A 25571-nucleotide genomic window follows, 5' to 3' on the forward strand; every position below is an offset into this window, starting at 1 on the left:
GCACTGATGCTTCGCAGCATTTTATACATGACACAATTTTACATTGATAAAATGAATTCTTTTTAAAATTACTTATTTTAACCATTTCACTGTTTTGTTTTTTAGAATTTCATTGGTTCCAAGAGTTATGTTGCACTGATTATTTTCCTGTTAATGCACAAATGATTTTAGAGTTTAACCCTTTTAAATAATGTTTGTTACAAAGAGTCGTATGTGGTGAACAAACACTTTTTATTCAATCAAAATGTTAGGTAACAAAAATGCATGAATAGAATAAATGAATCCAAAGTATCTTCAAGTGAACATAACTTTAATGTTTGGTGTCATGTCGTCCTCACGCTGCAGATGAAATGTTGAACATCGTCCTGCACAGAAATGTAAACTGAGCTTCAGTTCATGGGTCGAACATTTTTCAGAAAATAGAAACATTCACAGTAATGTGAAATTCAGTTTTCATGTATAGCACATGTCATGCTATGTCACACTCAGGCCGGGCAGACACTGTATGGAATGTAAAAATGTTGTTGTAGAATGTCATCTCACACACTACACCAGAATCATTTACGGCGCACGACCAAAGCTCGCCATTTATATGCTAACACTGTACGACAGAATCTTTGGAAATCGGGAAGGAGCATTGACAATTGTCAGTTTTTGTGTTTGATAATGACGACTTATAAGATGGTTTCTATACTGATTAGAGCTCTCAAGAACTGCCCTCAATGTTGTGCTTTGCCTCTGGTCACTTCCTGTCAGCACCTGTGTGTCCAATCAGACTCAAAGCTGATCGTTTGCTCTTACTGACATTGTTCCCTTTTTTTCTAGATCCTTGCTTGTGTTGTTCTTACTCTCTGATGTACGTCGCTTTGGATAAAAGCGTCTGCTAAGTGAATTGTAGAATTGTTGTAAAGATTCCTTTGAAAACTTCTGCAGATGGAAGTTGAAGTCTAGATCTATCTCATATGCACGGCTAAAATACAAACACAGTCAATGACCCTCTCTCTCACACCCGCACACTCAGCATCCCCAACAAACAAAAGCTAACTAGCAAGCTAAGACATGACACGTGACGATAGTCCCTGGCAGCTGGAGGTCTGCAGACATTTCCTGCCAGCGTTTCTCTTGTTCATATTTTTGGTGATAGGAGGGGGAAGACGCTTAAAACAGGCATGCCTGCTGTTGCCATGGTGCTATCAAATGCTGTATGACGGTTTGTGTACAGTTGCAATAAGGAAAAAAAGAGTCCTGGAATTGGGGAACCGTCTTGTGGCTCTGCTCTCACTGCGCGAGTATGTGCAGCCGCATGACCACAGTTTCAAACATGCCCTGTACACTGCAAGACGAACGACGGGCGATCGGGCTGAAACTTGAACTGACTTCAAAAATCAGTCGTACGTCTCAAAAATGGTGTCAAAAGGGGCCCTGATATTATCTACAGATGAGTTTGCCAAGGGTGTAATGTGCTGTACAATAGATAACACTTATCTTTTATCAGATAAAAATGCTATTCTATATGCTGAGACAGTCATGCTCTGTGTGATGATTTAATGCCTGGGAATTAATCAGTTTCAGCAATGCTATTGTAAATGTAATGTGGAGAATCAAGCAAAAAGAAAAGTCATGAAAACAGATTTGCTCGTATGTCAATTATAAACACTCTGGACAAATCCACCCATTTCTATGTAAATGAGCCAAAATGCATCAAAAAGTCACAAACACTGGATGTTATTAAAAATGAATAATACAATTAGGAATCGGTGATGAATTTTCTTAACAAAAAAAAAATCAAGAAATAAAACTCTTCTACATAATGTGGAATGAAAAAATGAAATAAGTTTCCATTGTGGGAAATGAACTGTGTGCTGACACAATGATGGCTGTTCATTCTATCAACTTAATTAATGTGGCCAGAACTCATGGTTGATTTAGGATTATTCATTTTAGTAATTTCAGTTTTTATTTTACCATTTAGAACTTCTCCAGCTGCTCCCTCAGGTCTGTCGCTTCTGCAGCCATTTCCTCCTCTGATCGCCACTTGGAGGGAACGTCCTCATCTTCTCGATCATGCTTCTGCAGCTGCAAAGAAAAACAGTCAAACATCATCTGGAGGCAGAGTAATGTAAAGTAAACCACAAAGGAACTGTAGCCCTGTTCTCTGCAGATGACAGATCATTTGTGTGATTGTTTCAGTGAAAAACAGCTACGATGATTTGGTGAAGATTTCAGACTTTTTTCATGGCCAACTCTTTGCAATAATCCAAACTACATCCCAGCATGCTGCACGAATACTAGGATGCAAACTGAAATACATCTAGAGCTGGTGATGAGATGGTGATGAGTGTACAAAACAACTGACCGTTTCCTATCTTTATGGGAATTTTAAACTATAGCTGCTTTTAGAAATCAATTAAAAACTGTATAAATTTGACACCAAGAAGAACAAAATGCAAGACGACTGTGATGGAACTTCATATAATAACATCTGTAGCTATGCAGCAAAACCAACAGAGTTTAACTTTAACTGTTCAGAACAGCTTTTAAAATTGGCACCCCCTCAATTAAAACCAAATTTGGTTTGGTTCACTTTGGCGCCAACCATAGGATTCAAGTCTATGACTTTCATGCACTGAAGATAACTCTCATGAAGATCTGTATAATCAGAGATAACCAGAGGTAGACATTCAGTATGAAGACAAGAAAAACATACTTATACTTACATGAATTTTATGAACGACACATATATGCTGTTGATGATCTATGCATAACACTTGATTTGGTTTGACCCCTGACCTTTTGGGTGAGTATATATTATTTCTTTTTGAAAGAAAAAAAAAATCCAATGGCTAGGTCAGTAGATTCTCAATGGACTACAGAAAGGTGGAGACTGTTTTTTTTTAAAAATGTCACCGATTGCAAAGCCACCGTAGTTTCACAGATAGTTTAACAATTTGCAGTCAACTGTGACCAGATAAATGAACACATGCCTGACGCTGCTGCCTGTCCCCCATGTCCCCCATGAATATGATGATTTCAGACCTGATGCTTTGATCCCAGTGCTGATGAAACGTTTGGTAAGAGTTATGGTGAGCAAGCTGTGTTTGAGGCGCGCCCAGCGAAACCCAAACCAATCTGCAACAAGTCACCACTTAGCACAGATGCTATTTCAACATGTGTACATTGCAGGAACATTGCACGTTGGTAGGATAAACTTCATTTCATTCCTAACATCAAATAAATGATTGTAACCCTAACCCTTTTTGACTCCTAGTCTCTTATCTAATCAATAGAGTTATCACTCTATGTGTTTGACAAACGGCTGCTTGGTTAGTGATATTGACTTCCTAACGCTTGATTTGATTACCATTGAGCTTCTTCCAACTAGGTATAAGCATATGACATTTATGACTCTTGTTGGTTCTTGTTTATTTTATGTAATACCTTTATATATGGTGGCTCAGAGGGGCAAAGTTGCTGCAAAAGCCAGAATAATTTTGATTGGGAGAAAAGGGCTGCAAATTCACAAACAATGCAAATTCAAAAATACTTTCAAAAGTTAGAAAAAAAAAAGGATTCAAAGCCAAAACAGATGCATACACTGCAAATGTGCTAATACATTAAATCAGGGATGCGATCGGCATGGGACGAAAAAAAAGCAAAGCAGGGAGCAATTCTGCATGAATCTGAAAGAATCACATCCCTGATCAATGATACAACGTCGAAAACAGCATACACTCTGCCTCTGTCCACACATGTCCTCATATGTTGTACAGTAGAAAAACTAAGCCAGGATTGCTTGTGCAAAAAATGGGAAAAGTCTGGCTCAGTGTTGATGTAAGACAGGGGTCTCCAACCTTTTTTCATCTGAGAGCTACTTTCAAAAAATGAAAGTGGCCAAGGGCTACTTGCATCAAATCGCTTGCATTTATTTACATAGCTCAGCTGAATTAAGCTGCTGTTTGTACATCTGTGAAATTGCAATAAGCCAATGCTTATCAATAATCTTAAATTCACATCAATGTCCAAGAAAACATTAGTACTTCATACTTTATGGGCCAAATATATGAATAGTGGGAAGAGGTGCATTTACCGAGCTACTGAAAACCTGCCCGCGGGCTACCAGTAGCTCCCGAGGTACCTGTTGGAGACCCCTGATGTAAGACGTGTTTTTTTTATATCAACTTTTGAACGACATTAAACAGACGGAGACTGAAATGAAAGGAGGAGGTGGGTCTTGCATTCTATCTAAAAGAAAGCTCTACAAGCAGCTGAGCTCATGTCCAAACATTTGAGGGTGCTTGTGTGTATATGTGTGTGTGTATATGTGTGTGTGTGTGTGTGTGTGTGTGTGTGTGTGTACTTTGTGCCTCCCTGTTGAGTTGTGTTAAACCTCTTTAGTAAAGCTCCTCTTCTCAGTAGCAGAGCTGCCAGTGTGGACACAGAAACCCTGCTCGCTCTGTCAGTGATGAACATGTCCATGAATACTAATGTGTGTGTGTGTGTCTTCATCTAATGCTGGCTAAAGCCAACATGTTGGGGGGGGGGGGGGGGGGGCTGTAATGACACCCCTGTGTCACTCACTGCTCATTACATTCAGACCATTCTTCAGCTTTTATTTGTTTTTCCACACCATTACAAATCAATTTTATTCATTTAAATGCAATAATTCATTTCAGCCGCTCGGCTTTTTAAAGCATTTATTCACAATCAAATTAATTTAATGGGTTTAAATTGAGCCTGGATGGTTCATGTTGTTTGTTTTAAAGGCAGATGATTTATTCACCATTTTCTTTTTTAAATGCAGCTATTCACTTTTTGTGTATCAGTCCTGTTTGTAATTCTTTCTAATAGAAATCATTAATCATTTGTGAAGATGTGAAAAATGTCACAAAAATCGGTTTCAAATGTGTTCAATAAAGCAGCGTGTGTTTGAAGGAAATAGTCAACTAGCCAGTTTTTCTCACAAGTTGAAGTTAATTTAGATTATTTTCACATAAAACCAAAATGAAAATCATATTTAACAGTGTTGGTTCTTCGAGCTGGTTTGGATTTGTTTGGATTCAGGGACACAGTTGGTGTAAGAATGGAGGAGTATAAATACAGGTGACAGAGATGCTTGTCTGTTATCCTTTTGATTGTCTTGAATGATGTTTTATAAAGTATAGTGAGTGGGCCGTTGTGTAAGGGATGATGATGTACGAGTGGGTTCATGCGTGTGCTTGTTATGTAAAGGTCGATGTATAGTGAGATGGTTGTTATCGCAGCATTGAACGCCTACACGGTGGTCACGGACGTCAGTAATTGACTGGAAATGATTTCATTGATTTATGAATAATTTTTTACTTCCATTGAACGAATAGTCAGATGGAGTCTATATTAGGAGCCGTGTCCATAGCAACGGTTAATTTAAAATCAGCTGAACTAGCTGTGTGACTCACATTAAAGTGAACAAATCTGCATCAGTCCGAGCAGCACTCCATTGTGTTTCTCCTTGTCTGAGTCGTTTGACATTTGTCCATCCACCAGACTTTAAACAACGTCATGTCCCGTAGTACTTTGTTACACGTTTACTTCAGATGCTGTCTTCAGTTTTGTCGATTTCTCCGTCACAGCCTGCAGTTTTTGCATTGCAAGATTCATTTTGGGGCTTTTTATACCTTAATTTTAGAAAACAGGACAGTGGATAGAGTCAGAAATCAGAGAGAGAGAGAGAGAGGGGATTGACATGGGGGTAGGGAGCTTCAAGTCGGATTTGAACCCCGGGCCGGTTGCTTTAAGGACTATAGCCTCTTTACATTGGGCCTGCACACTAACCACTAGGCAATCATCTTCTTTTTCACAGTAAAGATACCGATGTTAAATTAACGGGACTTCTGTCAGCGGATCTATCTGATCAAAGTTAGTCCACAAGTGATAAAAGGCGGGTCCTTAGCAACCATCTTCCTTTCTTAGCAACGGATTGTTCTTCCTAACAATGGCATGCAATTGAGGGACTACTGCTATGCATAGTTGGCCAATCAGAGGACAAGGTTTGTAAAAAAAAAAAAAAGAGAACAGTCTTTGTTGGGAGAATAAGAGAAGAAAAACGTGTACGGTTTGAGCATCCACCAGAGTGTTATGAACACACTGACACACAAACACGGCCCACCACAAAGACTGTTTCACTCAACATCCTTCTATGTTACTCTATATTCTTATCATACAGTACATGTAGTCAACATGATGCTCTTTATGTCTGGAGCCTTGACCTTTAAGCAGACACAACAACAAAAAGGAAGCTGCCCTGAGGGAGCGGAGGGGGGGGGGGGGGATGTACGCACTACAACAAGGTGATCCTGGAGGTCATCAGACAATCAGCAGGGGACACAACGAGCTGCTTGGGACGGAGGATAAAGGCTCAGACAAAATGTCACGCCTTACTGAAGCAGCAGTAGGAGTTGATATCTTATAGCTCATGAATGTATTCAGAAAGGCAAAAACAGAAACGAGACCAATGGAAAAATCCAATGGTTCTGGTTGGTAGACTTTTTGTTGGTGTAATTTATTCACATATAGGCCTCAACGGTGGTGTTCTCACACGTACCGATACACAATAAGGTTTGAAAATAATGACTGAAGGGCCTTTCAGATAGGACACGGTGTGCGCTGCGTGCCGCCGTCAAGCCCGTTCATTGTTTATGTGTGGTGCCGCGCAGGAGCGTATTCCGCTACCCGCCGAGCTGAAGATGGCGTCCTATCTGAAAAGGCCCTTGAGGCCAACAAAGGGAAAGACACAGAAAGTAGATCTGAACCTGATGAAAGCTGAACATGAGCATGACCCACGGTCCCTAAATGAAACCACAAATCAGATGAGAAACAATCTCCAACATTATGGAAACAAAGAATTAATTAATTAAAACAATAGAAATTATATATACCTATATATATATATATATATATATATGACTGTATATATGCATGTAAATATATGCCATCATCACTCAAATTTGACTTAGCGTTTGCAAAATGTCTTGTTTCTTGATCTGGCAAGTGATTCTCTTTTTTTTTTCTGCCGCTTATTTTAATACAATTCTTAGTTTTACCATTTATTTAAGATTGGGGTGGGATGAGGGAGGGCAGGAACTGGTTTGATGGTTGATGGAGGCGGGAATTTTTATTTTTTGTTTGTTTTTGTTTTGTTTTGTTTCTTTTCTTTGTTTTTTCTTTGGCTTCATGGAGAGGTGAAGTGTACCTCTTGTGTTTTTGTTTGTCTATTGGGTGTTACTATAATAAAAAAATAAAAAAAACATTATGGAAACATTGAACGGGATCATTGAACAACATCGTGCATCTTTTTCAACAGCTATTACTATTATAAATGACGTTTTTATAACCGTTTATAAATCCATTTTTATCAGCTAAAAGAGTTTCCAGACGTCCAAACTGCACATTTTTGTGTTAACCAGCATCATAATAAGGCAAACATTGGTCCAACCTGCTGGACAATGAGTGAGAACTACTCTTGTTGCTGTGAGGGCACTGGTAGAAGTCCTCCATGCCTCAGTGTTTTAGCACCCCCGTCCAACTTACTGTCCCCTGTACTGTTTTCTTCCAGCACTGCCAGGAAGGTCACTAATACATTTGATGGTTTGCTTCCCCTCAGAACCAACAGTATCCTGGATTTCATGACAAATTTAGAAATAGTAACGGCAATTGTCATCAAGTTGTTCAAAGGATCTGTGGTCAATATTTCCTCTCCTACCGTGCAGGCAGCGGTTCAATAACGATATGTGTCTCTTATCTATTTTCAGCCCAAAAAAAAAAAAAGGTGTGTTGGGTTCAGGTTGCCTCGTGCCCTCTTTCTCCATCTCTCGCAGAGCTCCTAAGACTAAGATAAAGATGGCAGCTGGGAGTGAAAAATCTTTTAATCTTGGGCTGGTAATTACCAATGACAATCAGGCTTTTTGCCAGACGTATTTCCATGAATCTAATTAGCAGGAAACTTGATAAAGTGTCTCTGGGTTTGTTTTATGTAAGGCTTTGATAACATGAGGCTCACCTCAGCTCAGTCTGGAAATAATTATACAGGCTAAGTTTAAAAACGGTTGTATTTGCAGCTCTTGTTCTCTATTCTGAGCATGATGCAGTTATCCTACAGATGAATTCACACGTGAGCTTTTAATCAGAGTCCTGAATCAAACTCCTTCTGCCCTTTAAAAACCTACCATATGTGGTCATTTAGTTAAGAAGAACTGTTTCCTTTTTGATGCTGCTGCAATCTACTGTGGCGGCTGTGGCTCAGTGGTAGTGGAGCGGTCGTCTTCTAACCGGAAGGTTGGGGGTTTGATCTCCAGCTCCTGTAGCAACATGTCCAATGTGTCCTCGCGCAAGACACTTAACCCCAATTTGCTTATTTGCAAATTTGTGTTTGAATGTGTATAAATGGCGTTAGTTACTTTTGATGGTCACTTTACCCAGCAGCCTCTACCATCATTGTGTGAATGTGCTTTGAGTAGTCAGAAGACTGAAAAAGAAATATACAAGTTCAAACCCAATTACTGCAAGGTATGTGTTTTAAAAAATCTACTAAATTGCTTTTAAGAAGAAAAAAAGGTATCAAACGAGATAAACATTCAGAGTGTTAATCGTATACACAAATAATTAGAAGTTGTTATTTTTATGAGAACACTTTTAGTCCATTCTCCAAGCAGCCATCTTTCCACAGATGTAATAAATCAAGACTTGTGCTGTGTTTCAATGGTGTTATTTAAATGTCATTTACCATCTTGAATAATATTCAAATGTGTGTAATCTGTGAGACCAGCCTTGTGGTTGTAACATTTTGAAAAGACACTCTCACAGTCCTCCACACAGCAGCTAAAAGTAGATATTAAGCTTTGGATTTTGCTCTGTGAATTGTCTGTTATTGTATTCCCAGTGTTAACTTGTTACCAGGACAAATTGCTGCTGGTAATACAACACTCCAGTCCTTTACACAGTTTGATTCCCAGCAGAGCCGTAAAAGAGTTCCATCATCATTCTGCCTTTGTATTTTAACTTTGTGTTTACAAAGGCGTAGTATCGTTGTCCGGTTGTGTGATTTCACATTGTTGGGGAAGCACCAGAGGCACGACATGTTAACAAACAGTGAGAGCTTCACACATACACACACATTGCTGTTCCGCCCTGCCGGCTCTGACATTAGAAATTGCCACCGTCTGGCTCGTACATCTCTGATACAACCTCTGATGGAAAAAAAAAAAAAAAAGGGACAGAAAGACTTCGACCCACCATTCTGCCTCCATATGTAAAACACATTGGGTGTTAATACCCTGCCTTGAACGGGCAATATGCAAAGGGATGTAGAAGCCTGTGTGTAGCAGCGTGGTGAAAATGTAAACAGGCTGTTGACATGAAGACTCTGCAGGCCAAGTGAACATTACGCTAACTTCTGTTAAAAGTCTGCACTAATATCATATACAGCTGATTCATCTTGTAAATATATAGTCATCTTAAAGGGAAAACCTAGTGTGCTATCCTTTTGCATTAAACAGCATGGCATGTTAATTTGCTTTGATCACACTGCTCATGCTTAGACATACAGTATGTTTGAGCTCTAATGGGTTCAACCTTGGTCTGGGGGTTTTCAATTTGGTCACCTTTTACAAAATGCTATAATTTTGAGGTGTGCATATATAATCTTGTGTGGGGTGCATATGCACATGTGATCTTGTGTTAAGTAGATACATATATGTGACCTTGTGTAGGGTAGATATGCATATTGTTTGAACCTGACGAGGATCTAATAGATTAGAATGTTAGATGGTCAGAAAAAAAAAACTTTAACCGGGGCATAACTTAAGACTGTACAGGCAAAGATGAATAAAAAAACACAGCAAAAAAAAAACTGTGAAGCACTGGATTCACTGGATTTCAGACACATATGGAGCAACATATTGTACGGCTCTTTCAGCCCCTCAAAGTGGAGGAGGAAATATCAGGCAGGACAGAGAAAGAAATTGCACTTGATTAACCTCTGGTAACCCCATTTTCTCCCGGGGCGACTCGGTGTTGGACGGCACGTCGGCCTCGACCCTATACGTCAGGCAGGACATGCCTTCATTAAACAGTGACCCCACAGGGTGACTGAGAGGTCATCCTGACCTCGACGCCATTCCACAGGCGCGGAACAGATAACGAGGCCTCCATAGGTACTGTAGCAGTCAATATACTCAGACACAAATGGTCGGAGCCCGTAGGAGAAAACCCTGCATGCCGGAATCCTGAATGAGACCAGACTGGGTTAAGACCCCGGCCTGTCAATCAAACTAGACATGAGTAATTTAGTTTGTCACAGACTGCTACGGGCTGCTGTATTAGTCACAAGAATATCAACATCATGCTGAGGCATTTTGTGAGATAAACACATCACAGTTGTTGGTGAACATCTTGCATTTGGTGGCTGAAACATTTCAGGAAGTAAGAACAAAGACTTATTTTATCTGGATGGTAACACATTCAGACTCACACCCACACACAGTATGTTTCAAACCATCTTTAACTGATCGAGAAGCATTAGAATCGCTGAACACCTTTGCTTCACCTCATGGATATTATTTTTGTTTCTGCAATATTGTCTGAACGCTAAATAGTCTGAACATTACAAACTTAAATCCACTGCTAAAATTTGAAGCTGCTTGTGAGGAACTTCCATTTGGTGTTGAACTTGGCGCCCCCTATAGACAAAGCAGTACCTACTATCTAGTACAGTGGTTCCCAAAGTGGGGGCTGGGACCCCCCAGGTGGTTTTTTGGGGTTGTAGGTGAAAAGTTTGGGAGCCCCTGATCTAGTGCATAGAAACAAAACGTATCCTGTCTTCTTTAACCAGCCAAGCTCTGTTAGGCTGGTTTCACAGTGAGCTGTTCATTGATCAATCGTCTGAGTGGGCGACCCGGGGTAACAGGCATTACAAAGAACTACATAGAATTAGCCACTCTTCTCCAGAATTGTCTTGTTTTTCTTTCTTCACATAGAAGCATCAGTAGACATTTCAGTTTTAAACAAGTGGCAACCTTCAGTGTTGAAAGAACGAAACCAATTAGTGTAAAAAATGTGCAGTTCCTTCAGTGTCCACTAGAGGCTGGCTGCAAAGTGCACCAAAAGTTCAGTTAAAATGTCTGTTTTGACAGCAGAAACTGTTTAGCCTGGTACAAAAAACTGTGTTGGTACTAATATATCATGTCTTTATCGGCACAGAGCACAGGGGTGAACATTTTTTAATATCTCATCCATTTTGACTTTTTTTAGGCAAAGCTTTATGTTGAATTCAGATTGTGGTGAAGCTTAAGATCCACCTTGGCTCCAGCTCTTTGCCTGTTTCTAGGTTGACTGAAAGATAGCTTGAGACAGCAGTTCCAACATGGCGACTACGATCAATGGGCTTCAAAACTACGCTAGGAAACCAATGGATGACGTCACAGAGACAGACTCCTCACAGCGGTGGGAAATTATGATGAAAACAGATGAGAAACAAAATAACAGCATTGTCTCTTCATACTTGTATTTCACTTTTGGACAAATCCATATTTAATAGCTTACACATTTCAATGAATATGTTTATGAAATTTGATTTAGACATTTAATGATGTGGCAGAAAGCTTCAAACATTTTTTTTATAACTTTATAAAATCTGAATTGATTCATAGCAGTTTAGTTTCCAGTTAGTTTGGTAGATTGTTTTACTTTTAAGACATCAATGGCTGATGTTTGATCTTGTTTCTTTATGAATCACATTAAGGATTTAAGCATCGAGTCAGTTGTTTTTTTCTATCAGTACATTTAACTCAAAGTGAAGGCGATCCACCACAATCCTGATCAAAGAAAGTTAACACAGGTTTGAACCTCTTTTGGTTAAAATAAATCAAACAGAATCTCTAAAGCCACTAGCTGTTTTTTTTAATTGAGGCCTTTTTCAAGATTTCATTTCGTTTTGCTTATATGTCTGGCATCCAGAACTCAAAGTAAAAAAGTAAGCATGTTCAGCAATAGAAGATGACTTTTAAAACCAACCACATCATCCTCAGCACTCGTGTTTATTTGTGGTGCCAGGAATCCAGTTTTTGACCGGCCCAGGTAATCCTGGGTCTGTTAGTTGCACTAGTTAAACGGTACAGTCCGCTCCTCTTTCGGGCGCCCGTAGCCTAGTGGTTAGTGCACGCACCCCCATGTACAGAGGCTATGATACTCCAAGAAGGTAGCTGGGGTTTGAATCCGACCTGTGGCTCCTTTCCCGCATGTCATACCCCACTCTCACTCTCCCTGATCTCTGACTCAATCCACTGTCCTGTCTCTAAATAAAAGCATCAAAGACCCCAAAATAAAAAGAAATAGCCCCCATAGTGTTAGCGCCCACAGACCAGGCTGGAAACGCTACTTTCCTTCCTCATCAGATCATAATCCTGCATTAAAAGTAAATAGTGATGTACTGTTAAACCTTCTGGAGCGCTGGTGGGATTGAAAATAATCCACAGTGGAGGTGGGTGACGCTTCTCGTGGCCTGTCTGTCCGTACTTCACAACTATCATCGTATAGGCTGAGAGCTGAACTAACGTACAGATAGCTAGCAGAAGCGCCCGCTGCCTTTGGCCCAACGTTTTTCTGTCACTACTTTGTCACAAAAGAAGAAAAACTCACTGGACTGGATGGATTTATGAACATGACTAAATCATTTTATATCAGACATTTTGCACGGACATCACTTGTAAAAAAAAAAAAAAGCTGTTTTAATCTTTAGATTATTTTTGTTAAAGATGTTTCTTAGAATATGACAAAAATGCAAAAGATTTGAGACTTTTATCACTTGTTCTTTGGAGTTTACTGCCTGCATTCACAGTTGTGCCCAGATCTCTTTTCTATCCATCTCACTTTGGTGTCTTATCATCTGATCACTTCTCCCATAACGCTGAATCTATATTAAGCAGCGCACACTGTTCCCTCTCTGCATTGATGTAATGATGGTTTTCTCGGAATAATCTGCAGCAGTGGCTCTCATTACTTTGACGTCGCAGTGAGCTTTTGGGTCTTTGAAGATGCATTTTTTCTGAAGGTGAAACAACCTGCCAATTAATGACAAAAACCGCCGTCTCCCCTAACATAAACTGACGGACTGTCTAAATGCGTTACAGAAGGACAGCGAGCACACACGGAGTGAGAGCGCTTGGCTTTGAAAGTTGACAGGTGTTTTCATGATCGTCGACGGCAGTGGCCGCCAATAAAAATAACTTCTTACATTTGGTTTCCATTATAGAAGCAGTAAATGTACCACAGTAACTCATTACAAGTAAAGGCTGAGCTTTGATTGCAGATGATTATAGTACACAGAACTGTTTTCTAAAGGGCTATTTTTAATTTGGTTTAGCTAAACCGACGCTGTGCAAAGAGATGACAGTGTTGCACGCACTATTAGAAATGAAACAATCCTAAAAAAAGATGATTCCTTATGTGTCGGGTGCTCGTTCACCTCGTGCAGCATCAGGATTCAATTTTCAATCATATGAAATGTGGACTTTGATGGAATTGATTCCATCTCTTGTGCTAAAGGGAAAGTTGCATTGATTGTAATATTTTTACTTCAAACCAGGGTTGTCAAACGATGAATTTAAGCGCTGAACTCAAATAATGAATCACGATTAATTGCATTTTTAGTCACTTGTTTGATATTTCATTATTTTGCATTTCAACGTTTTTATGCTCATTTTGAATTCATGTATTTTTTTTCTCTTAACCAAAGGGTACTTTATTTCCAGTTTTGCTTAAACTGAGAGAAAAGAAACCCGTTAATGTGGTTACAGAGGACTGTACAACAGTGAATTGTTTGATGTCACGAGATGGATGTTACTTTTGACTCGTCAGGTGAGCCGTCTGGGAGTTTTTTTTTTTATTGGGTTAGGGTTAATGAGACATTCAAAGATGTATTGGTGTTGTTCTTTTCCATCTCTGTAACTGTGAAGTAGCTTAGCTACGATGCAGCTAAAGGGTCTAAATAGCACGCGATCAATGCACCTATAGTTAAGAGCTAGGGGCTGAAAGAACAAGATCGCAGATACAAGCGGCCAAAATGAGTTCTCTCTGGAGGGCGGCTGGGCTCAGCTTTAGAAACAGGGTGAAGAGCTGGGACTTTGGGGGGAGCTCGAAGCAGAGCCGCTACTCCTTTGCATCAAAAGGAACCAGTTGAGATGGTTTGGACATTTACGCCCCGTAGTAAGACCCCCGAGTAGACCCAGAACTTGCTGGAGGGATTATATCCCATCCGACCCCGGGATGCCTCAGAATCCCCCTGAAGGATTTGAAAAAATGTTGCTGGAGAGAGGGAAGTCTGGATTGACTTACTTCGCCCGTTCGTCTGACCCGACCTCGGACAAGTGGAAGAAAATAGATGAACGGATTCTTTAGGCAAATTGGTAGTTAGCCAAAACGGTTGCTCTCACCAATTAAACTAGAGAAAAACAAATTATATCTGCTGTCAGTCTAAAATCTTGCATTTTAAATGCACACATACATTTGCACACTCACACACAGACACAGTTACAGAAGGCTTTTAGCAAACCCCCCAACCCCCTGTTTTTTTCTCAGCTGACTTCACCCTGGCTGTTTTGCTGAGGAAGCTAAATATGGGGGCATGAGGGGTCATGTTGTTCTGCATCAATGTTAGCCTCTTGCACTTTCAATTTGCATAACACTATCAACTGTTTTAGAGATGCTGCTTATACATACTGAAGCACTACTTAAGGCAGTGTGGGTGGGCAGGTGGTCTCTCTCTCTCTCTCTCTCTCTCTCTCTCTCTCTCTCTCTCTCTGAGCAGCTTGCCTGTTCGAGCCTCAGTGAATACAACACCTATTGTTGATTATAAAGTCTCCAGACGCTGCCTTTAGTTTCTAGAACACAAGTCTTTGAAATAACATTGACTTTAAGTTTCATTTGACTTTTTCACCCTAACACAATAATCCTTCCTCGAGTTAACTTTTTACACTCAAGTTCGTTTTAAAAGAAGTAAATAAAAATAACTCAAATGAGAAAATTAAATCGTACATATGGTATCACCTGCTCGGCTGCTTAACAACTTCTGAACAGAGAGATGACCTTCTGAGGTGTTATGTAAAAGTTTCAGAATATTTTAAAATATTCTAGTTATGTCAGAACATTTTTTATTTTTTTTGCCCAAAACATCACTGGGAAAAGTAAGTTTTTTGGAGGAATTAAAAGTCTACCATCTGTTAGGTGTTTCAAACCAGCAAAATGTGGGAGGAGAGAGAAGTTCAGAACAGGGCAGCTCACAGCAACTCAGGAGAATTTTAGTAAAAATATAAAAAATAGTTGAGATTCATCCCTTAAAGGCAGGGTTGGTCATTTTCAAAAAGTAGCATGATTTTGAAAGTAGCATTCCCTCGGTGCTCCGTCTACACCCAACCCCTCCCCTCTGTGCGCCCTCTAAAGCCACGCCCCCTCACTTTTACACACTTTTGTATTCATACAAATAAAGTCACCTGAACCTGAAATCCAGCATTCAAGAGAGGAATATAAAAACAATCTCAATATCATCATTGAAAAATGTTGTTTGGATAAAAGTCGCTCCAGCCCTACTTAGAAATTGTAAGCAACACAAACTAAAGATTTTATACAAATTAAAAACTGCCTCTTATATAATATTATATTATTTTTTCATATATATGGAGAACAACCTGATTTCTGATCCAGTCTGACAGCTTTCATCCTCGCCTTACTTTGAACTACTGGGCCAGGGACTTCATTATCTTCATCAAACACAGATGATGAGTTGGGATGATCAAAAAGGTAGTTTTTGAAAAAAATAAATGAAGACAAACTGTTTTTGCCTTCTTGTAACTGTGTATATAAAAAAAGACTGTAAGCTGTAAACTTTGGTGTGAATTAAATGGGAATGCTGCGTTGTGCTCCTGTCTGCAGGTTCTGCCCACACGCGTCATGACTCTCTGCGTCACTCTCATGTCATTTTCTTACTTGGAGGACAGGTGAGTAATCTGACCCCACTGACACGCTCCATTGTGATTGGCAGAACTATTTAGAAAGATGGGGAAGGCAACCAATATTACGTGACTGAGTGAGCCAATCTATATGTCAACTATACCCGGCACCTGTCTGCATATAGAGCTGCAGAAGCTTCCTAGTAGCTGCAACTGCGATGCCAATGCAGCCTGTGCACACACGACTGAGCAACGTGTGCTGGTTATTGTGAATGATTAAATAAAGACAGCCTCGGTGTGAAAAGTAACTCTTATACTAAACTAGTCCTCTTTCAGAATCGTCCAAAAACAACCTTTTTATGCTTTTTGTCTGGGCTACCATTGACTGAAAGTTTAAGGGTGATTCTGTAGAGAGAGGAGGTATACTTACATCCAAAGAAATGCACCCCTCCATTTAACTTAATTTAGAAGCTCCGCCCCTCTGATCATACACGCTAGTGTTGCAGTACTCGAAATCTGTCTGGGTTTCAAGACCACTTTTTGAAGGGCATTTTTACTCGGTCTTGTCTCGGTCTCGGACTGGGCGGACTCCGGATTTTAAATTAAGGCCGCTCAATTTGCCACATCATTTCTGTGATTTGAGGGAAAACGCCCCCTTTCTTAAAGAACGAATAACTTTGTCCCCCCGGTTACGGACGCAACTTTCCCAATGTTACAGTCCAAGTGAGTGACACCCTGCACACAAGTTGATATTTTTATGGTCTCGGACTCGTCCTGCCTCGGTCTTGGTCTTCACTCGGTCTCGACCCCTAAATGTCTTGGTCTTGTCTCGGTCTCTGAGCACTCTCTATGTCTTGGTCTCGGTTAGTGTTAGTACTAATACACACACAAAGAAAGGAAAACGTCTGCAACAACTCCTGTAAGGAATAAGGCGTTATACAAGTTTGAGTTGGTACTATTAGAAGTAAAAACAGTGACGTCATCCAAACAAAAAAAAGCACTTCTATAGGAAGACGACGGCAGAGGTAACTTATTGAAAAGATGCAAACATGTTTATTTCCCCACAGGCAGACGGCAGCGGCTCATGACTTGTTGGCTGTGGGTGGAACATCATTGCGTGCCTTTTTCTCCTCATCACTCTCTCACCTTGGGGATCCGTGTAATAATAAGCACTGTTTAAGCCTGCAGAGATTTTTAGGATTGTACTTATCTGTTAGTTTAGCAGCTTTTCATTGTTCTTGACTCCGTTTTTAAAAGTTAACATTTTCCTTTTCACTGTTTGTTCAGTGTTGTGACTTCTATCTTTTCTAATGGGGGGGACGAAGTGATCCCCCTATAGTGTCTCTGGAGTTAGTAACAGGATTGGTGGAGCCAGTGGGAGAGAACAGCCCTGTGTGTGTGTGTGTGTGTGTGTGTGCATGTCTTACTGTGTATGTGGAGCTCCTGCTGTGCCGTGCTCCAACATGCTTCGGCAGCACCATAAGGCAATGTGAATTAACACACTGTGGCACCAATGTTACGCCGTTACACTGAAATCAACCGCCCAAAGATTCCCAGCCCAAGTCATTACAGCGCTGTAGCAGAATTGCACTCTGGGAACGGCTATTAATTAAAGTTTGTTCCTAAAGTTCGTGGAGACCAACGATGAGACCATAACAGCTCAGTACTGCTGATATTTCTTGCTGTCAAACAAACATGGCAGACGACAGGCATTATGAATAACCAATCGTTTTTAGTCTACATTTAACTTAAATTCCTGAAGAGAAGAGTTAAACTATGGATAAAGACAGGGTGAAGGCGTGAACATGGCCTATATGTTACAGCAGGAGCTGGAGCCCCAATGTCCTTCCAATCAGATCTCACTAAACACCCCTCACACCACAAGAATATCTGGTAAGATTATTTTAAGAGCCTTTGAAAAAAATCAGAATTTTTGTAAGGATTGTAGAACGGGGGAATCGGGTCCACAATCAGTCCACATTATCTTGTAGTATGTACCCCACTTCAGTTGCTCACGTGTAGTCTTACTGCTTGAGAGTTGTGTTCCTGAGAAAACAGGTATGCGAGAATAAAGGGGAGGGGCCTCTGACGGAGCAATTAAGTTGAGTTCAAACCCAAAAGCATTGTGTCCTGAAGGATCTTAGACCCTGTTAGTTATTTATCCAAAAGTGAACAGCTTTCATCGGCCAATCACTTCTGAGAATAACTACAAACTGGCCCCTAATAGACCACATTAACCACACATTAAGGGGCCAACGGAGAACGCACAATTAAGATTGACACATGATTTTGACGTTCCTCTTACAACGTCATGCTTGAATAACTGTCAAGATGGCAACACGGCATAAACACCAGATGTCTGGACCGACGAGGTTTGTCCCCAAGAAAGAAGATTGTGTAAATAAGTGTGGGGGTGTGTTTCAGGCTAAGAGATGCTGTTGCCTGATTGTGTTCCTTCTTTTTCTCTAATGATCCCCACCAGGAGAGCAGAGCCACTTCTAAATGACTGACGTCTGAGCAGGAGGGATTTGATCAGCGCGGTGCAATGGTATCTGAAGTGCCAAAAGAAATGCTGCTATCAATATTCAGCACAAAAAACACAGACGGCTTCTCCTCCCCCCAAAGGTACAGAAAAATACACAAATATAATCCTGACTCACACTGTGCTATAACAAAATGCAGTGTGTGTGATGTTTGGATGTGTTGATGTAAAATAAACTCACCTAAGACCACCTTATGACAGTCTGACCTTTGCCTGTCAAATCTGAATATCTCCGTGTAAACAAGTGACAGCTGCTGCTGTGGGTCCAAAGTCAATGAGAAGCTGACACAACTCCACAGCTCCGCCGTGAATTTGGTTCTGTAGCTGTGATAAATGAAAGACGAGAGACTTCAAACAGCTACCGAGACTTAATCTGTATTCCACTTGTGTCTTTTATAAATTACAGTTAAACAATGGAAGGCTTTGAATGGTCAATTTGAATTTACTGTCAGATCAAAAGAGTTCAGAACTAAAGTGTTCTTACTTTCTCCTGTAGACCAGGAGTCCAACATCCAAATATTTCACTGTCAATTACTGAATTTATTTCAGTGTTTTCCTTTCCTGAAGTAGCTCGATTTTAAATTAGCAAGGACATTTTTTGTCAGATGTGCATTAAAGGTCACATATTATGCAAAATACAAGTTACTATGTTTCTCTAACACTAACATGTGTCTCTAGTCTGTCTACAAATCCGCCAATTATGAGAAAAGTCCATCCTCTCCGTCTTTCGCCTGCTCCACTTTTCAGAAAATGTGTGCTCAAACAGGCCGTTTGGAGATTTTCCCTTCATGACATCACAAAGGGCAGTAGCTCCTCCCCCAGGTGGGTGTCACTCCCACAGCTAGGTGTTTGTTCTGCCCTCTGAATCTGCCTTCTCACCGTAAACAATTTGGGCATGGAGCGAGAAAGCTCGAGCCACCCGAGCCCTTCCAGAGAGGGGGCGTGGTCAGACACAGCTCATTTACATATTTAAAGGTACAGACACAGAAACAGCCTGTTCTGAGCAGGGCTGAAATAGAGGGGTTTATAGGCATGATCAAATACAGGATCAGAGTGGATTTAGAACAAGAAACTTCACACATGTTTTTGGGAGCTCTGAGACTTAATTAAACTGGTTGAAAAGGAGGAGAATATGTGACCTTTAATGGAATTTCATACTTGCGATTAATCATGATTAACTGTAGAAATTTGGTGATTAATCACAATGAGAATAGGACACACTGGGTAAGACAAGTAATTTAGTCATGAATGATCTCATCATAAATTTTACAATATTTTCCCAAAATACAGTTTGGCTTGCCGTTGAAGGCTCTGCTCAAAGGATGCTCCCTGGGCTGGCTGAGCAGCATGCCAGCACCCCCCATGAGGGTGAACCAAAGGCTCCACAAAGAGAGAAGATGGCTGGGGGGGAGGGGGTGGAGGCAAAGCTTTGCCATCAGCATTGGTGCAGCAGAGATCAGTGAGACTGAAGTTGTCTTTTAAATGAACCGCAGAGAGAATCACTACCATGATTCCCCGCCAGCCTCAATGTCATCTTTTGTTGGTGTTTTGAATGAGAGCCCCCTTGTGGTTAAATGTACATACTGTGGCTTTGAAAAGTTAAGTCAAAATAATTATAGCGCTAAAATTTATGATTGGTTGTTATCATACATCCACAGTTTAGACATACACACGTTTGTCAAAAAAAAGTTGACACAAGGGAGTAGGTTATCGACACGTTTGTCAGACATCATCATTCTTTGCTCATTTTCTTTGAATGGAAACTAAAAATCACGTTGAAATGGACCGTCGTTAAAATTCAGCCTGTTCTGATCTTCTTGTTGACTTGGAGTACTTTTGTTGTTCACTGTAAAATTGATGGAATTAAAGCACAAATCCAAACCCTCAAAGCCTCTTTAAGTTGCTAATTGTGAGTAATTACAGTGTGCCAATTCAACCTCTGAGTAGGTAATGGGGTCTCCGTGTGGGTGGTAACACAATGTTCCACTTATTAAATGCCGCTCCATTCTCCTCCCTTGACATTCACCTTCCTCACTGAGGGGGTGTAATAAGCAGGCTTATTTGTCAGAGATGTCTCTTTATTCCCATTGACCACCAAATTGCCGTTATAAAGTCATTAAAGAGGGAAAATACTCATTATTCAAAGTGTGTTGAGTTTTATTTTTCAAAGAAATTAGGTTAAATTATTTTGTTAGGTGTCATCAAACTGCTGAAAATGATTACAATCATTATTTTCAACAAGGACATTTGATCGTAAGATAAATAAGAGAAGATAAATGCTTACCGGTGATTCTGCCGTTTGTCTCTACGCTTTTCAGTCATTCCAATATTTAAAGAGGACATATTATCCTCCTTTTCTACCTTTTCAAACAATATCCTGTGGTGTAAATGAAACATCCGTGCTGTGGTGAAAATATAACATGAATCAAGCACCAGAGGAGGTTTGTGACCCTGTATAAACCAGCTCTCTCAGAACGCTCCGTTTTGGTGTGTGTGTCTCTTTAAATGCAATGAGCCCCCCTGGAGTTTTCCTGGTAGTCTTCTTCTACTACTATTCTTTTACTATTTCCTCTTCTTCTACTGTTTCTTCATCATCTAGTAATACTTCTTCCACTACTCCTTTTTCTTCTTCTACTTCTTGTTCTTCTGCTTTTACTGCTGTTTCTTCTTCTTCTACTAATACTTCTTTGTCTACTTCTTCTACTCTTCTACTCCTTCTACCTTTTCTTCTTCTATTAGCCTACTTTTACTTCTTGTTCTACTACTACTACTTTTTCTTCTCATAGGCTACTGTTTCTAGCCCTTCAACTAATATGACACTGTATAGTATTCTACCTTCCTTCTCCTACACTCTCATACTCCTATGTTTAACCTTAACCCTAAATCTTCTACTAATACTTCTTCTTCATACTCCTATATTATTATACCTTTCTTCTCCTTGTTCTTTACCTTCCTTCTTCTTATCCTACCCTCTCATACTCCTATAGTATGATACCTTCCTTCTACTCCTACAATCTCCACAAAGTGTGTCCCCATTCAAATGAATGGGAAAAGGTTCAACTTGTTTCAATATGTCCCCTTTAAGATTAACATTCAGACACAAACTGGGTAACTAAATGAGTCAAAGCTTTTTTTAATTAATAGATTTCAACAACCCAAAAAACAAACGTGACTTCAGAAGAAAAACAAATATGGATGACGATACATCGTCAGTAAATTTTTTTTGGTTTTGTAGCGAAAAACAGAAAAATTAGAAAAACAGTATGGAAAAGAGAATTTGCAGGGCCAAGGCAGTCCAACCTGGAATTATTAATATCCAACATGTTTGATATTTATGATTCCCCAGGCTCAGACTCGATCAGGAGAGTAGTTACACCACACTTGAAGATTCTTTGGACAAGAAAATCCGAAACGACAACCCCCCCCCCCCCCCCCCCCCCCCCCCCGCTTGATTATTGTGGGGGGGGCGAATTGGACCTGATGGTCTAATGTGTCACCTGTAAAGTAAATAAAACAGCATCTCTAACTTGACATGTTTATATATTTTTTAAACCCTCCCTCAGTGATAAATGCCTCTGCTTTGCACATCGCTGTCTTGTATTTGCATCAACCAGAATAAACGTGTCACTGAAGCCGCTCCTGCAGAGCTGAGGCTGCAGCGGCGCCGCTTTCACCTCTCCACGGACACACACAGAGCCGACTCAAATAAGAGCTGTCACAACATCAATGGGTGCATTTAGAGGGAGTTGTTTAGTTATTAAGAGACATTGATTTTGTCGTGTGGTTGTGCACACCTTCACTGAGGGACTGCCCCCCCCCCACCCCCTTTCTCTGTCTCTCTGCCTGGATCTCTCCTTTTTTTATCTCTAAGTAGCTTTCCTATTCCAGCTTTTATTCGAGCACTTTACAGAAAAACAGAATATTTAGATTCAATGTGTGTCCAAGCTGAGGGAGCTAGCTTTGTGTTACAGGTGTAAGGTGTTATGTTTGTTTTCAGAATTATCTCCATTTAACCATGGTAACGAGGACATTATCGCTTGTTTTTTTGAAGATCCCAAACACAGATTTTTTTCATGATAATGACTTTATCTCAGCCGTTTTCTCAAAATCTGCATAAATTAACTGGTTTTCACAGAAAAAACAGCGTCGTTATCCCTAAAAATAACAAGATAAACAAGTCAAGATCTCAAGAAACATCTGTTATTTTACTCATTATTACTGTAAACTGGAGTAAAAATTAAATGTATTGATGTATGTCCGCTTAGGGCTTCCGTATAAAACAAAATGATTCAACTAAAACTGTAACCTGCATAAAGTATGCTTCCAGTTAATGACTTTGTGCACTATTATTTTTTCACATTTCCAAGAAGTTAAATACATAATTTGTCCAAAATGCCCCGGCCTTTCTCGATGAGCAGCCAGAGACTCGCTCTGATCTTTGGAGAGGCGGGGCGATGACATCACTCACGTTGTGCAGAGTTTCTCTTCTTAATACTTTTTACTTCTCACCCATGTTGCCAATATTGTGTTTTTTACTTTTGTGTGTCTATTATGGAGACATCCGTATACATGTTGAAGTGATATCAATCCAAGAAAAAGTCACCTTTACAGAAGACGCAGCTCCCCCCACCAACCCCCGCCCAAATCAAGTCGAGTATAGTGAGTTGTTAGAGCGTGTCTGACCTCCCGCTTTGAGATGTACAGTATGTGTGAAAGGCAATTTTAGAACCTTTTAGGGCCTGAATGTCCTGAAATTGTCCAGAAAACGTCAGGAGGTGATGTTTGAAAGACAATTTCAACAAATAACGGACAATAGCGGATAATATCCTCCTCTCTCTTTTTGTAAACAGCTTGTTCCTGTTCCATCCACATAACCGCTCTCTGGAGAGAAACACAATCTAGTGCTCCCTTCGACTGTGCTGGTAATCATCTTTAATCATCCATTTTATTATTTTTTTTACAAGGAAAAACCCGGTCCTCTCAAACCACCGTAGCCCTGTCATTGAGCAGCTGTTATTTTCACATGAATGCTCTGAATAAATCAGGCATTTCTATGTTTTTTTTTTTTTTTGGTTTGGGTCTGTCACAACTTCTGATCGAGATTTGGTCCCTCTGAGTGGAAACGTTCTTTCTTGTCAGAATAATATGATAATGACTCTGACTGCTGGACAAACGATAGAGCCGGAGAATGGCCGTGCTCTGGAGACTGAGTGTCAGAAGTCGGGCTGTTAGAGGAGCGTGTTGTCTCTCTCATGCAGGTGTGAGGACTGCTAATCTCAAGTCAGGGCTCAGGTTTCTCGCTTTTAGTAGCAGAAAATGATAAAGTATATGAAGACATGTTTTTATTTCTGTCTACACATTTCACACAGTTTTTTTTTAGAAATAAGTATAAATGTAAGTCTTGTCCTTATACAAACTATTTACAAAAAATGAATACCCAATAATGGACGTGCAACAAAACATCCTTTTGAAAGTCGACCAGTCATCGATTGTTAAAACAATTTATGACTTATCGAATATGTTTTTCACAATTCATTAATATCTGTTTTTGACCCATCAGCTTTAAAATGTAATGTCACTCTTTTAAACTTAAAAAATATACCCTTAACGGTGCATGGGGAGCGTAGCGGGTAGAATGCGCACACCCGCTTGCACAGAGGCTCTAGTGCCCTGACCGGGTTCAAATCTGACCTGTCCATTCCCGTATGTCGTTCCCCACTCTCTTTCTCTCTTTTGCCTTCCCCAAACGTACCTTCTCTTCAAATGTCCGTGCATTACTGACTTGCCCCCCGTGATAAGCTCAAGCGAATGAAGTGAGCGAGGGAAGAGCCAGTTAGAGCGATCGGTAGCTTTGTGTACAGTTTATGCTGTGTGCGCAACAATAAACACCAGATCTCCTCACGACTCAAGCCAGGCTCCCTTGTCTTGCTTGCTTCTTGTTGCTGATGAGTTAAAGTGATCCCCAGCTCCTGCAGCCCCATGACATACTTTACACAGTCCATGCATCCAATATCTACATTTTGTGCTTGTTATTTCACTGATTGGATTTAATTGGGGCACAACAAGAACTTTTAACATTCATGGTAAGCCAGTTGCTAATACAACAGCGACGTACATCAGAGAGTAAGAACAACACAAGCAAGGATCTAGAAAAAAGGGAACAATGTCAGTAAGAGCAAACGATCAGCTTTGAGTCTGATTGGACACACAGGTGCTGACAGGAAGTGACCAGAGGCAAAGCACAACATTGAGGGCAGTTCTTGAGAGCTCTAATCAGTATAGAAACCATCTTATAAGTCGTCGTTATCAAACAAAAACCATCGTCATTACCATCATCATCATCAATAATATGGAGACCATCATCACAGAGCTGGGTCTTTAGCTTTTTCTTAAAGGTGCAGAGGGACAGACAATACAAGGAAGCTAAGACACATCCTCCAATACAAAGAAGGTGAAATTCAGTTAACTACACTTCATTTCCAAAATGTTAACCAAACAATCTGAAGTAGCTGCAGGCTGGTAAAAGAAAAAAAAATGGGAACCTTGAAGTTGAGTTGAGAAGACACACGAGGGGCTGATTTGTAAAAGTATTACAAATACAGAGAATAAAACATTACGACCTTCAAACAAACCAGAATGTAACTCTGCAAACTCGGACTCATATTGTTATATTCAATGAATTAATTCAATGCTGTACGTTGCCTGACTTTCAACTAGCCATCGCTGTTTGTTACCTCTATATACATCACATGTGTGGGTGCTTTTTTTTTTGTATAGTGTAGCCCATTTCATTGAATTCTACTAATTGAGCCACGGGAGCATTGTTGGTAGAGAGTACAGAGAGGACACTGATCAACTGGAGACATTCAAGCTGTCCTCCGGAATCATCCCAGTCCATCCTTTCATGGTCTATACTGTTTACTATTCTACCTCCTTCTCCCTGCAGGGACCACAGCCGAAGCCATTTTCAGCTCCTTCCCTCGCAGCTCCCCCCTCTTAACACGAGCAAAGTCATTTGCACTACAGAGACACGTTGGAAAACGGGGGGGGAGAAG

The 25571-nt window shown here is 40.3% G+C and overlaps 1 protein-coding gene across 1 annotated transcript in view; it reads right to left on the reverse strand.

Moving 5' to 3' along the window:
* Positions 1-214: 214 nt before the first annotated feature.
* fhit (fragile histidine triad diadenosine triphosphatase) overlaps positions 215-25571 on the reverse strand; it is a 279982-nt gene continuing 254625 nt past the window's right edge. The window contains exons 7-8 of the mRNA XM_061041526.1: positions 1966-2076; positions 215-365 (exon numbers count right to left, since the gene is read on the reverse strand). Of these exons, the coding sequence (XP_060897509.1) occupies positions 1969-2076 (108 nt within the window). The 3' untranslated portion in view covers positions 215-365; positions 1966-1968. The remainder of the gene's footprint in view (positions 366-1965; positions 2077-25571) is intronic.

The sequence above is a fragment of the Labrus mixtus genome, chromosome 7 (genome assembly GCF_963584025.1).
Source record: "Labrus mixtus chromosome 7, fLabMix1.1, whole genome shotgun sequence".
Classification (NCBI taxonomy): Eukaryota; Metazoa; Chordata; class Actinopteri; order Labriformes; family Labridae; genus Labrus; species Labrus mixtus.